This window comes from Canis lupus, chromosome 24, assembly GCF_048164855.1.
Source record: "Canis lupus baileyi chromosome 24, mCanLup2.hap1, whole genome shotgun sequence".
Classification (NCBI taxonomy): domain Eukaryota; kingdom Metazoa; phylum Chordata; class Mammalia; order Carnivora; family Canidae; genus Canis; species Canis lupus.
Window position 1 is genome coordinate 48878581 of NC_132861.1, and position 15348 is coordinate 48893928.

The window sequence follows — 15348 nt, forward strand, 5'->3', positions numbered from 1 at the left end:
TTGAATGGACATACTACGACTTTCAAATTCCCTCCTCTATTGATATGGACGGGTATTTGGGTATTTCTGGTTTTTGGCTCTTGTGAATAGAGCTGCTATGAACATCATTGTGTAAGTTTTCTTGAGGACATATTTTCTGATTTCTCTCGGGTAAATATCTAGGAGTAGAATTGCTGGCAGGTGTATATTTAACTTTAAAAGAAACTGCCAAACATTTTTTATTATGCCCTCCCAGCAACAACGTACAAGAGTTCTGCATTCTTGCCAAAGTTCAGTATTTGTCAGCGTTTTTGACTTTAGCCATTCTATTGGGTGTGAAAGAGTAAATTTTTCTTTGTGGTTTGAATTTGCATCTCCCAGATGACTAATGATGTTGAGCACCTCTTCATTGGCTTATTGGCCATTTGTATGTCTTTCTTGAAGTGTTTGATCAAGGCTTTTGCCCAGAGGGTAAAGGTTTGATTTGGCCTGCATTACCTCTTTTCATTCCTGACAATGAGTTGTAGATGTTCAAATAGGACTTGACAAGTGACCAGAAAGCTGACAAATACGCCTGAGAGGCCATCCAGGGTCAAGGAGGGGGCATAAACTTGTGATGGAACTAGTCTGAAAGGTGGTGGCTAGAGGTGAACAGAGCTACTTCCGGACTATACACAGTTTTTGAAGAGAACTTAAGTGAACCAGGGAGAGGTCATTGTTCAGCACTTGTCTTTATAACAAGACTTGGCTTTTGACAATTTCCACTGTGTGCCACCTCACTAGCAAAACGCGGGCCCTCGATGAGCCTTAGTTTCCTGATCTGTAGACTGGGGATAACCGTGCCTTGCAGGTCTGCTGGAGGACTGTAGGCAGTAAGACAGTTGCAAGTGCTCAGGAATGGGTGATGTTCTGCACAGAATCAGACCACTCGATGGGGTGACACCTTGCTTTCTGACACCTTGCTCTTTAGTATCCTTATGATGCCTCATAATTCCTTTTGGGTCAGGCCATGTTTTTTCCCCTCTATAAATCACTCACTCATCTAGGGTGTGGAAAGAGCGGACAGTTTTCTGGATGATGTATCAATGCCTGTGAGCCTGGCACCTTGTACAGGTAGGTATTTCTTCCTGTTATCCGGTGGAGACTTTTGGGGCTGGTGTGAGTACTTTGAACAGTTATCCATGCTTGAACCTGAGCAGAAAGTGCCTTTCTTGCCTCAGGAAAGAAAAGTAATACCCACGTTCTCTGCTCAGATTTCAGCCTGCCTGGTCTGAGCTAGAAAAGCATTGTCTCATGACTTTCTTCAACGATTTTTAAGGTAATTAGCTGCTTTCACAGGTTCAATGCTGGCTTATGATTTTTTTTTTTTTATCAAGTTCAATGAACCTACCTGGGGCCAAAAAAAAGTAAACATGCACGGTTTTTACAAATATGTTCATGAAGGAAGCGAGTCCTCCTCACTTCTGTTTAAGTCAAGATAACTTTAGATGAAAAAAAGAATCAGGACTTTCCTAATTCTTTTCTCATTTTAATTATTTCAGAATTTAAAAAAGGGTCAAGGAGAGGAGTCTGATAATAAATAGGGCGAGGCTGACATGCAGGCTACTAACGTGAAGAGAGTAACTTTACTGGAACTTTTCTTTTTGGGAAAATCTCTTCAAAAGGCTCCTAGATTAAAGCTTCGATATCCCTTTTTGTGTGTTGAATTCTGAATTCTGAAGCTTGCTGGTTGGAAGGAAGCACAGATAATTTTTCTTTTTTAATCCCAGGAACTCAGAGACTCAAAGGTTTTAAAGTCCTGCACCCATGGTGAATTGCTGACTAAAAGGGGTTGGAGCAGAAGTGGGTCCCTAGGTGTGGAGACCATTGTCATCAAGAGTAAGAAAATGAAATGGCTCTGTATGTAGGTCAACGACCCCCTCTCTACTGTACGGTAAAAAAATTAAGGATGACCTAAAATCTACTATGTATAAAAAGATTCTGGAGAAAGTAGCTCTTTCTTGTCAAAGTGATAATATGTTTATACTACCTGAAGCCAGACCTCCTCGGAGTCTAACTTTAGGGGGACTCTTTAGAGCTGAAAAGCTGTGGTCGAAACCCCAAGCCCTTTCTGACATCTATTACCTTTTTATCCTTCAAGGTAGTTGGCTATGTTATTGTAGAGGTGTTCAATGGAATCTGCCAGCATTTCCCATTATAATCATTGATATCGAAGGGATTCTAAGTCAGCTGTTGCATGGTTCTGCCTGAACTTCTGGTATATTCATCACTTATCTCAAACTTTCCCCCAATCACCAGGATTTAAATAAGTCAAGACTGTCAAATGAATTCACCAGGGAGAAAGATTCACATAGAGAGACACGTAGAGGCAGGAGAGAAATGAGAAAAAGAGGAGGAGGAGGATAAAGAGGAAGACAAAAGACAAGAGATTTAAAAAGCTCCACATTAATACAAAGGCACTTTAAAAGTCCTTATTAAGAAATGTTCTGGACTTGTATGATTTCTGAAAAACTAACTCAAGCCAGGAAGTTACTTTCAATCACACAGTGTATAAGCTGTGGCTCTAATGGTCTGCATACACCTCAGCTCTTCATGATATCCAAATGTGAGCTTGTTGGCTTATTGGAAGAGCTATTGATGGGATTCACAATAATTTGTACTCTGAGTAGGTGTTTCTATCTCACTTCTTAGTAAAAAGCAATATTTTTCTGATGTTGTAAAGTGGGAGGTTGGAGCCTAAGGTGTGAGAAGCTGACTCAGTTTTAAAAACTCTTTTTATTTTAAAACTATTTTAGATTTATAGAAGAGTTACAAAGGTAGCACAGAGAATTTCCAACTGCCCCTCACTCAGCTTCCCCTAAAGTTAAGCTAGGAAGTGGAGAATGCCTGCAGCTGAAGATAAAAATGGATCACAAGGTTTGAACTTAGCAACATGATTGGTAAACACTGAATTGCTTGACTTCTCAAAGGGCCTCTGCGCTCCTAGACTGGGGCTCATGAGGGGATCCCAGACAGAGCCCAGTGGACTCCCAGAATTGAGGAGGTGGATCTAGGATTCTGGGGAGGCCAAGGCACGTAGTGTTGGCAAGGTGAAATACTGGGCAGAGAGTGTAGTTACAGAGAAAGAACTTTCCAGAGGGTCCCCTTGAGTATGCATTTGAGTACTGATTAGTGCATATGTGTGAGGGAACTGGTCGACTGGAGGAATAGCCCCCCCCCCAAAAGGATTAGAGGGAATCATGCCCATAATATGTTCAGGTTCAGGAATAGTGCCTGTCCTCATCAACCAGAGTGTAAAACCTCATAAATAATGGGCCATGAGGACACCTGCACCCCAACGTTTATAGCAGCAGTGTCCACAATAGCCAAACTGTGGAAGGAGCCTTGGTGTCCACTGAAAGATGAATGGATAAAGAAGATGTGGTATATGTATACAATGGGATATTCCTCAGCCATTAGAAAGGACAAATACCCACCATTTGCTTCAATGTGGATGGAACTGGAGGGTTTTATGCTGAGTGAAGTAAGTCAATCAGAGAAGGACAAACATTATATGGTCTCATTCATTTGGGGAATATAAAAAATAGTGAAAGGGAATAAAGGGGAAAGGAGAGAAAATGAGTGGGAAATATCAGTGAGGGAGACAGAACATGAGAGACACCTAACTCTGGGAAATGATCAAGGGGTAGTGGAAGGGGAGGTGGGCGGGGGGATGGGGTGCTTGGATGACGGGCACTGAGGGGGGCACTTGACGGGATGAGCACTGGGTGTTATGCTATATGTGGGCAAATCGAACTCCAATAAAAATATATACCCAAAAAAGCCCCCTGACATTCTTTAAAAAACCTGACAACAACATACATATGGAGAATTAGGTATACATGTTAGGGATTTATTATTTATCGAATCCCCTAGAATCACCATAAATATATTTCTATATATATGAAAAAAAATAATGGGTCATGGGTTACAGTACTAAGAAGGGTGTTGTCTCAGTAGTGGGGAAAAAATTAATCTTAGACTAAATACTGCTCTGCTCCTGCCTAACAAACTTTTAAAGCAAGACCCAAAAAGATTATAAAGTATTTCCAAGTAATTTTACATTCCAGAGAAGAGATCAAGAATATGGATAGGGATACAAAAATATCCAGCACCCGGTGAAATAAACAAAGAAAAAAAAAACTCAGTCAATTAAAACTGACCTAGATGATAGAATTAGTGGATAGGTAAAACACTTATTACATCGATTTTCATGTTTAGGAAGCTAGAGGAAAGACAGAACATATTAAGTAAATGTGTTGGTCTTCTAAAGTTGAAAACCATGTCTGAGATGGAAAATACACTGGATGGGAATAATGGTAGAGCAGGTATTTTAGAACAAAAGATAAACTAATTATAGAAAAAAAAAATGAACAGAGCATCAGTGAGCCTGTGGAGCAAGGTCAAATGGTGTCATATACGTGTAATTAGGGTTCCTATAAGAGAAGAGGGGATCATACAGAAAAAATGTGATGAAATATTTGCCAAAACGTTTCCAAATTTGATGAAAAGTATGAGCCTACAGATCGAAGAAACCCTCTGAATCTCAAGGACAAGAAACATGACATTGAAATACATTATTATCCAATTGCTTATAATCAGTGATAAGGAGAAAAGATTTAAGCTAGGAAGAGGACATTATTACAAAAGAACAAAGATAAAGAAGACAGTAGATTTCTCATTTAAAAAAAAAAAGCAAGTTGAAAGACAGTGGAGTTATGTCTAAAACACCAAAAGAAAAAAACTCTGCCAACTCAGAATTCTCTACCTAACAAAGCACCTTTCAAACACTCAGGTGAAATAAAGACTTTTTCAAATATACAGACCCTGAAAGGATTCATCACCAGCATATCTTCACTGTAAAAAATATTAAAGAAAGCCCTTCAAGCAGAAGGAAAATGATACTAGATTAAATCTTTGATTTTCAAAAAGGATGAAATAAATTAGAAATAGGAAATAGGAACTCCCTGGGTAAACCTAAAAATTTTTTCTTATTATTTCAGTATATTTAAAAGATTATTGACTAGGGGTATCTGGGTGGCTCAGTGGTTGAGTGTCTGCCTTTGGCTCAAGTCATGATCCCAGGGTCCTGGGATCAAGTCCTGTATCGGGGGCCCTGCAGGGAGTCTGCTTCTCACTCTGCCTATGTCTCTGCCTCTCTCTGTGTCTTTCATGAATAAATAAATAAAATCTTAAAAAAGATGATTGACTATTAGAACAAAAACAGTGATAATTCATTGTGGGACTTATACGTAGAAGTAAAATATGTGATACCAGTAGCACAAAGGCTAGGAGGAGAGAAGTGGAGGTATATTGTTGTACTCTATGTGTAGTAGTATTACTTGAAAGCAGACTGGCAAAGTGAAGATGTATACTATAAACCAAAGCAACTACTAAAATAACAGAACAAAATGTTGTATAGGATAAGCCAAAAAAGGAGATGTAATGGAATCACGAAAAAAACCTCAATTAATATAGAAGGTAGAGAAAAAGAAGATAAAGGGAACAAAGAATGGATAGCAAAGATAGCAAGATGTTTGATTTGAACCTAGCCATATCAAAATTACATTAGATGTAAATGCTTTAAGCTTCCAATTAAAAGGCAGAGACTATCAGATTGAATTTTTATTTTATTATTTTTTTTAAAAAGGATTTTATTTATTCATGACAGATACAGAGAGAGGCAGAGACACAGGCAGAGGGAGAAGCAGGCTCCAAGCAGGGAGCCCCACGTGGGACTCGATCCCGGGTCTCCAGGATCACGCCCTGGGCCGAAGGCAGCGCTAAACTGCTAAGCCCCCTGGCTGCCCTCAGATTGGATTTTTTAAAAAGATCCAATTTTAAGCTGCCTACAAAAAATCCACTTTAAATATAAAGACACAAACTGAGGCTGGCCTTCAAACTGTTGTCAGGAAGAAACAGAATTTTAGGGGTGCCTGGATGGTACAGTCAGTTGAGCATTGGACTCTTGGTTTCAGCTCAGATTATGATCTCAGGGTTGTGAGATGCAGCCCTGTGTTGGGCTCCTCACTCAGTGGAGAGTCTGCTTGATTTTCTGTCTTCCTCTGTCCACCCACAAGCACTCTCTTTCTTTTTCTAAAATAAATAAATAAAGCTTAAAAAAAACCCTGGAGACCTTCAGTCCATAGTCCCTAAGGAATTGAATTCTGCTGATGACCATATGAGTTTGGCAGCAGATTCTCTTCCAGTTGATCCTTCAGATGAGACCCCAGGGCTTGGTGATGTCTTGGTTGCAGTCTTGTGAGTGACTCTGGAGTAGAGAACTGAGCTAAGCCATTCCCAAGCTTTTCACCCACAGAAAATTTGAGGTAATAAATGTGTGCTGTTTCAAGTCTCTAAGTTTGTGGTGATTTTTTTAAATAGGCTCCATGCTCAGTGTGGAGCCCAACATGGGGCTTGAACTTGTGACCCTGAAATAAAGACCTGAGCTAAAATCAAGAGTTGGGGGTTTAAAAGACTGAGCTGCCCAGGCTCCCCTGTGGTGGTTTGTTATGCAGCAATAGCAAACTAATGCAGTTAGAAAAAGATATGCTATGATAACACTGTTCAGAAGAAATCTATATTCACATCAGGCTAGATATATTAATATGAGACTAAGTAGATTTTATTTTTTCAAATTTACTTATTTTATTTTTTAAAGATTATTCAAGAGTGAGAGAAAGAGAGTGAGCATGCAGGGTAGAGAGGGGCAGTGGGAGAGGGGGAGAGAATCTCAAGCAGACTTCACACCAAGTGCAGAGCCTGACATGTGGCTGAGATCACAATCTGAGCAGAGTCTGATGCTTAACCAACTAAGCCACCCAAGTACGCCAAGGCAAAGTAGATTTTAGAGCAAAGAATGTTACTGGGTGTCATATGCAACTGATGAATCACTCAACACTACCCCTGAAACTAATATTACATTGTCTGTTAATTAACTTGACTTTAAATAAAATCTAAAAACACATCTTTTCATAGAGGTCAGTTCTTCAACAGGTCATAACTGCTAAACATCCATGTACCTAATAACAAAGCTTCAAAATATTTGAAGCAAAAACTGATAGAACTGTAGAGAGACAAATCCAAGATTGTAGTCAGAGATTTCAACATCTCTCAACAATTTGTAAATCAAGTGGGCAGAAAATCAGTCAGGTTATAGAAGACTTAACACCATTAGGCAACTTGACTCAGTTGACATTTATAGAATACTCCTCTCAACAACTGCAGGATACAAATTCCTTTCTGGTGTACACAGAACACTTGCTAGGACCAAATATATTTTGGATAATAAGACTCAAATTTAAAAAGAGTAAAGTGATACAAAGTAAGTTCTCTAATCACATGCAATTAAATTAGAAATCAATACTAGATATCTGGAAAATACCCAAATATTTGAAAACTAAATAACACACTTCTACACAACTATGATTCAAAGACAAAAATCAAGAGAGAAATTAGAAAGAATTTAAAACTGATTAAAAGTGAAAATATCACATTAAAATTTGTGGGATTTAGCTAAAGTAATACATAGAGGGACATATATAGCACCAAAAGCCTATATTAGAAAATTAAAAAGAATCATCAAATCAATGACATTAGTTTCTATCTTCAGAAATTAGAAAAAGGAGAGCAAACGAAATTCAAGAAAATCAAAGAAGGGAGGGTAATAAAGACCATAGGGGAGGTTAGTGAAATGGAAAACAGTAAAACTTGGGAATGTTAAGTATGATAGGTAAATTAAGTTTTTAAAAATTTCACCTAATGGTTTTCTTTTTACGTACGTTTCTTTTTCATTTTATTACGGTGCCAAAGAAAGCCAAAAAAAAAAAAAAAAAAAAAAAAGAAAGAAAGAAAGAAAAAGAAAAAGAAAAAGAAAAAAGAAAAAAGAAAAAGAAAAAAAAATGGCTTAATCTGAGAAGCACTTTAGGTTGGTGTTTTATATTTTCAAGTATAGTGCATAAAGAATGTGTTAAATGGGGATCCCTGGGTGGCGCAGCGGTTTGGCGCCTGCCTTTGGCCCAGGGCATGATCTTGGAGACCCAGGATCGAATCCCACGTCGGGCTCCCGGTGCATGGAGCCTGCTTCTCCCTCTGCCTATGTCTCTGCCTCTCTCTCTCTCTGTGTGACTCTCATAAATAAATAAAAAAAATTAAAAAAAAAAAAAAAAGAATGTGTTAAATGTAACTGTTTACACGGATTTCAATTAGACATAAGTGTATAATAAAGCCTTTGTGTATTTATAAAAACAAACAAACAAATCAATAAAATCAAAAGCAAGACTGATCAGGGAAGAAAATAAAGGAAACAATATAATGAATTTGAATATGAATGAGAGTGGTGATACTACTCTAGATTCTACAGATTAAAAGGATAATAGAGAACAACTTATGCCAATGAATTCAACAATGTAGATGAAAGAGCTAAGTCTCTTGAAAGATACAAGCTATCAAAGCTCACTCAAAAAGAAAGAAATATTTCAAGTAGCAAACTATAGCTATTACAGAAATTGAATCAATAGTTTAAAAACCTTCTCACAAAGAAAACTCTAGACCCAGATAGCTTCAGTGATGAATTCTACTAGACATTTAAGAATGAAATGATAACAATTTTTATACTAGCTAGATATTACAAGAAAAGAAAATTATGGACAAATACCTTTCATGGACATAAATGAAGATTAAAAAATTTTCCATCTAATCCAAACCCAAGAATTTATTAAAAAGGATAATACTCTAGATGGAGTGTAGTTTATCTCAAGAAGGCAAGGTTGGTTTAACATTTGAAAAACAATCACTGTAAATCATCATATTAACCGAATAAAAAACCACACCATATGATCATTTCTAAATGTGCAGAAAAAGCATTTGAGAAAATTCAATATCCATTCATAATACAAACTCTCAGCAAGTCAAGAATAGAAAGTAGCTCTCTCAATCTGAAAAAGTTCATCTATAAAATCCAATGTTTAATATACTTAATGGTGAAAAACTTAATGCTTTCCTCTGAGATCAAGAATAAGAAAAGTTTTCTGCTCTTTACCACTTCTATTCATCATTGCACGGGAGGTTCTAGTCAGTGCAATAAAGCCAGAAAAAGGAATAAAATGCATCAATTGAAAAAGAAGTAAAACTTTATTCAAAGATCACATGGCTGCCTACATAGAAATCTTATGGAATTCACAATGAGTTAGGAGAACAATTAGAGAGTTTAACAAGGTGAAAGCCCTGCAGGATTTTTTTTAAAAATAGAAATTGACAAACTGGTTTTAAAATTTATATGGATGGGCACCTGGATGGCTCAGAGGTGGAGCATCTGCCTTCGGCTCAGGGCATGATCCCAGAGACCTGGGATCGAGTCCCACATCGGGTTCCCCACAGGGAGTTTGCTTCTCTCTCTGCCTGTCTCTCTGCCTCTCTCTCTGTGTGTCTCTTACGAATAAATAAATAAAATCTTTAAAAAAACAAAAAAATAAAATTTATATGGAAATGCAAAGAGCTGGGGTAGGCAAAACAACTTTGACAAGGAACAATGCCTGAGACCTTCTACCTGACTTCAAGAATTTTTTTTATAGAACTATATAGTATTCAATACAATGTGAATTGGTGTTAAAATTGACAAATAGATCAATGAAATAGAATACAAATATAAGGAATGGCTCTGTCATGGAGCCCTGGCAACCTTCCGTGTATCCACATAGGCCATGCAAGCAAAAGTCTTGAACCACTGCTGATCTAAGTCTTGGCAGGCCACCCTGTGATCTTTATGGATGGGGATCTTATAAGGTGCTGCTGTAAGACCATTGCCACTTGCCTCCCTATCATGAGATAGTTTGTCAGCATCTTTTGGGTACTGATGAGGTTTGGGACTTCCTGCCTTGCCTCCTCAGAATAGAGCTGCAGACTATAAGGCCATTCAGCTGAGGTCTATAGTTGGCTGCTCGGCCACTGGGTGTCCTACGACTCATACTGTGAATCATCTAGCCCCTTTCATTTAGAGATGTCCTTCCTGGTGTGTAGGATGAGGAGTTGGCATCTTTGACTCTTCCTCTTTTCACTGTGTCTGTAAGTGATAAATGATCTGAATTTAAGGGTGGCTTTTTGGGTCTTTACTAGTTGAAACAGTCAGACCTTGTCCTGTCCTGTGTGTACATGACAAGAGAGTCCAGAAAGAAATCCACACATGTATATAGTCGGTTGACTTTAGACAAAAGTACAAAGGCAGTTCAGCAGAGAAAGGAAAGGCTTTTTGACAAGTGGTGCTGGAACAATAGGACATCCACATGCAAAGAAAAAAGCTTCAATCCGTACCTCATACCGTATCCAGAAATTAACTAAAAATGGGTCACAGACTTAGATGTAAAATATACAATTATTAAATTTATAGAGGAAAATACAGGAGGAAATGTTTGTGATCCTAGGTGGGTTAGGCAAAGATTTTTTTTTTAAGATATAATAACCCAACGTAATCCCTAACAGAAAAAGAAATTGATGAGCTAGATTCCACCAACATGAAGAATTGCTGTTCTTCAAAACACACTTTTAAGAGAAGGAAATATAATCCATAGATTAGAAGATAATATTAACAAACTACATGTCTGAGGAGGGACTTTTAGCCAGAATATATAAAGAAATCTCAAAATTTAAGAAGAAAACAACCCAATTGAAAAACATGGGCACAAGATTTGAACAGGCTCTTCACTAGAGCAGATCTATGGGTATCAAATAGGTACAGGAAAAGATGCTCAACGTCACTTGTCATTAAGGAATCTCAGATCAAAACTACAATACTATACTTCTACGCACCCATCAGAACGACCACATGAGTGACCATACCAAGTGCTACCGAGGATGTGAAGCAGCAGAACCCTGTTGGTGGGAACGTGACATTGCACAACCACTTTGGAAACCAGTTTGGCAGTTTCTTAAAAGGTGATCTTTTAATCGTACCATATGGAACCAGCCCTTCCAATCCTACGTGTACATCCAGGAGAAATGGAAGCAAACACCCACACAAAGGCTAATATACAAACCTTCATAGCAGCTTTATTTGTAATAGCCTCCACCGGCAACAATCGAACGTCTTTCAACATATGCATGGATACACGCACATAAAGGGTGGTATTTCCACTGAGCAATGAGAAGGAGTGAATCATAGATCCACTAAAAAAATATGATGAATCCCAAGTAATTACGTTCCATGAACGAAGCCAGGCAAAACAGAAAAGTCTGGCAAATTCAGAGGAAATTATAGCGACAAAAAGCAGATCGGCGGGATAATGGAAGAGGAGAGAAGGAGAGAGAGCAGTGGGGCAGGGGACCTTCTGATGGGCATGGGTGGGTGCGCTGTCTTGATCCTGGGGATGGTTCCAGGAAGGCCTATGTAGGTCCAGATTTACCGGATTGTGCACATGTGCAGTTTACGGGATGCCAGTAAAGCAGAGCAAAGCTACTTAAAAATATATATATTAGAATATTGTTTCCCTCAGACACTCTGAAGACGCGGTGGCCCTCGTGCCTTTCTGAGTCCCTGGTTTCCTCTCAAGTGATACTGGAAGGTGGTGCCCCTGCTTGGGTGGGTCACCCAGAGCCCTGTAGCCCTGCCTGCCTGCTCTTAACATGTCATTTTATTTTAATCCTCATCCCAGGGAGAGAAGGCCAGGGAATGTAACCCCCAGGGCCTGGACTAGGCAGTGTCAGGATGACAACAACAAGCTGAGAAGCCCACGCAGGAGTCCTGTGCCCCTCCCCGCCCTCCTGCGCCCCCGGGGGCCCCGTGGGGACAGACCCTGCCGGGGCCTCGGAGCTTGCAGGACGGGGCTGGGCCGGCCCAGACTCCGCGGCTTCCAGTGGGACCCCGAGGCCCCGCCCGAGGAGCTAACCATTTATGTCACACTGTGACAATTATTCTGCATAAAATTATCATTAAAAACCCTAATTTTTCAGCCTCCAACCCCGCCAGTGGCCTTTTAGCATTCTTCAGCGCCGGCGTCTGCAGGCCTGTGATCACCGCGCTCATTACCTCGGTGTGGCGCCTCCCGCCCGCTCGCAATCAAGCGCTAATTACACCCTCCCGGGGGCCGGGGCCGGGGCCGGGGCCGGGGATGGGGCCGGGGGCCGGGGGCCGGGGACCGGGGGTCGGGGACCGGGTCCGGGGGTCGGGGACTGCGGGGTCCGGAGACTGCGGGGTCCGGGGCCCTGCGCGGGGAGGAGGAGCCAGTGCTCCCCGGGGGCGTGGTGGGGTCGGGGTCCGGGGTCCAGGGGTTGGGGTCCGGGGACCGGGTCCGGGGTCCGGGGATCAGGGTCCGGGCGCCGCGGGGTCCGGGACCTGCACCGGGAGGAGGAGCCAGTGCTCCCCGGGGGCGCGGTGGGGTCAGGGTCTGGGGTCTGGGGCCGGGGACCGCGGGGTCGGGGTCCGGGGATCAGGGTCTGGGGATCGGGGGTCGGGGGCCGCGGGGTCCGGGACCTGCACCGGGAGGAGGAGCCAGTGCTCCCCGGGGGCGCGGTGGGGTCAGGGTCTGGGGTCTGGGGCCGGGGACCGCGGGGTCGGGGTCCGGGGATCAGGGTCTGGGGATCGGGGGTCGGGGGCCGCGGGGGCCGGGGCCCTGCGCGGGGAGGAGGAGCCAGTGCTCCCCGGGGGCGCGGTGGGGTCGGGGTCCGGGGTCTCAGGGGTTCGGGATCTGAGTCGCGGGGCAGGGGCTGGGGCTCGCGTAGGTCCGGGTTCCGGGGTCCGGGGTTCAGGGTCGGGGCCGGGGCGGGGCCGAGGGAGGAAGGGCGGTGGCGGCCCGGGGCCAGGCCGGGTGACCGGGGCTGGGGTGCACCGGGGCGGGGGTGCAGGCGGGGTCCCGCGTGTGGGGGCGGGGCGCGGGGCCAGTTGGGTGGGCTGCGGCGCGCGGGCCACAGGGCCTGGGGGCGGGGTCCGGAGGTGGGGAGGACAGCCCCGGGGCGGATCCTGGGCGGCGTGAGGACGCGGGGTGTGCCCGGGTCCTGGGGGACCGGCCCAGGCTGGGAGCAGCGTCGGGGCTGCGGGCAGCGCGGGCGCAGGGCCTGGGGGCGGGGCGGGGGGCGGGGCCGGCTCTGGGGTCGGGTCCGGGGTCCGGGCCCCCGCCGCGTGTCCTTACCCGAGCGAGGCGGCCGTGCGGCACAGGTGCAGGGGCGCCAGGCCCTCGGCGCTGAGCAGGTCGGGGTCGGCGCCGTGCTGCAGCAGCAGCTGGGCGCAGGCCGTGTGGCCCCCCAGGCAGGCCTCGTGCAGGGCTCCCCGGCCTCCGGGGCTGGCGTCGGGGTCCGCGCCGCGGCTGAGCAGGTGCTGCACGCAGGTGGTGTGGCCGCGGGCCGCGGCGATGCACAGGGGCGTGGTGAGCTCGCGCTTGTACTCCAGGGTCCAGAGGCCTGGGGGAGAGGAGAGGTAAAGTGAGTGGGGGGTCCCTTGAGGCCGAAATGGGGTGAAACCACCTCTTAGAAGTAGCCACCTCGTTGGGGTGTAGATGCATCAAGATGCACATAGACTATATAGAGGTATCTTAGATGCAGACGGTTGGGACCAAGAAACCCAGGGAAACCCAGGGAGTTCCACAGATAAGGGGAGGTGGATATGTATCTCCCACCCCAGGCAGATGGACGTGGGAAGACAAAGGTAGAGAGGGGCAGAGAGAGATCTTGAGGGGAAACCAAGCGTAGGGAATGGGAAGAGAAGAGTCACCCGGCACAGGAGAGGCACCCGGAGGAGAGGGAGATGGAGCCGGCAGGGGGAGTAAAGGAATAAAGGGAGGTTAATAGGGCCGAAACTGAGCCAGAGGGATTGGAAGGTACGGAGAAGCTAGAGGGCCAAATATAGGGGTGACTGGGGACTCCGCGGGGATCTGAGGCCCAGCAGGTGGATGGCGGGAGAATGTAAGCCAGGAATTCACATTTTCCAGGCTCTGAATTAGGGACTGCTTGAGGCAGGAAAGTGCGCTGTGGATTTTTCTGGAATCCGGCTCTCTCCCGTTGAACCCCAAACTTAATCCCTTTATCATTAACAGGAGAAGACAGCAGACAGAACAAACTGACCCGCCGCACCAAGGTTGCTCAAGGAAAGGCCTTAGAAAGTTTAGTCCTCTTGGAAGCGCTGGGTTTCAGAGGCTCTCTTTGATGTGGTGTCCACATTCAGCACAATTCTGGTTTGTTTCTTTGCGCTTTTTAGGGGTGTGTGTGTGTGTGTGTGTGCGTGCGCGCGTATAGGGTTGCTCTTTCTTGGTGGATGAATGGAGCAGGTGCTATACATTGTACTTGTCTGAAAACTTTGGGCTTTCAAAAGGCCCGTGGAAGGTTGTTAGCGGCCAGGAGCGCTCGTGGAAATGGGGGAAGCAGTCCCTGGTGAATACACTTCAAGGGACAGGATTTCACATGGCAGGAATGCCTTCTGATAATGATGGAAGAATCGATACCATGGCTGTAATGAGCTGCAGAGGAGACCCTTTTTACAAGCCACCTCCTTCCTGGGACCCATGCTGAGCAGGTTTTGAAAGACCACTCATAATTACCTACCTGCATGTGGTGCGGGGTTCCAGCCTGCCCCGAGTCCCCAAGGCCCGGCCTGAGGGTTGTTGTGCACTCGGTGGGGGATGTGGGGCCTATTGTCCTGGCCTTGGATGATGGTGGCTGGAGGGCCTGGTAATGTGGGCCTGCACGGATTTGTTGTCCCCTTCCCAGTGAAGCCCAGGTCTGATTTGGAGGGGGATGGATGCATAGAGTCCCTGGTGACAGCCGTGGTCTACATTCCTACGGGGGCCAGCTCCTGGTTTGGACTGTCCTCATTTTCCCGAACCAGGATGTCTACCTACTGGTGAGTGGGGGGCTAGGAAGGAGGTGCTCCCTTCCCCAGCTGCACACCACGTGCCCAGCCTAACTGCACCCACCCCAGTAGCTCTGTTCACCCACCCTGGATTCCTGGGACTTCCCATGGACTGATGGGAGAGGTCTCTGAGGCCCTTGGGTTCAGCCATGGCTCAGGGCCAGCCCTCCTGTCCAGGTCCTGGGAGATGGTGACCAGCTGCCACAAGGCCTTCAGGAAAACCTGCCTTGTGAGGCAGCTGTCTGGAACAGAACGCCTGAATCAGCTGCCTATAATCCCCACTCCCTGGCCCAGGAGGAACAGGGACGGAGGATTCTCCCCATGTGGCCCATCCCTCTAAACATCAGCTCCTCGTGCCAGCGCTGTCCTTGGACCCGAGCTGGGTGGGGCCAGTGTTCCCTCCTGGATGTTCTTAGGTGCTGGCAGACTGGCACTGTGAACCTGGTGTGCCAGGGTACCCCCTTGCCCATGGCTCCCTCCAGGGGGAATGGAAACTGGCC

At 45.0% G+C, this 15348-nt stretch overlaps 1 protein-coding gene across 1 annotated transcript in view; it reads right to left on the reverse strand.

Moving 5' to 3' along the window:
- The window catches only part of ASB18 (ankyrin repeat and SOCS box containing 18), a 61483-nt gene that overhangs the window by 25982 nt on the left and 20153 nt on the right, over positions 1 to 15348 (reverse strand). Inside the window, exon 4 of the mRNA XM_072796791.1 lies at positions 13137 to 13404. Coding sequence (XP_072652892.1) covers positions 13137 to 13404 — 268 coding nt within the window. The remainder of the gene's footprint in view (positions 1 to 13136; positions 13405 to 15348) is intronic.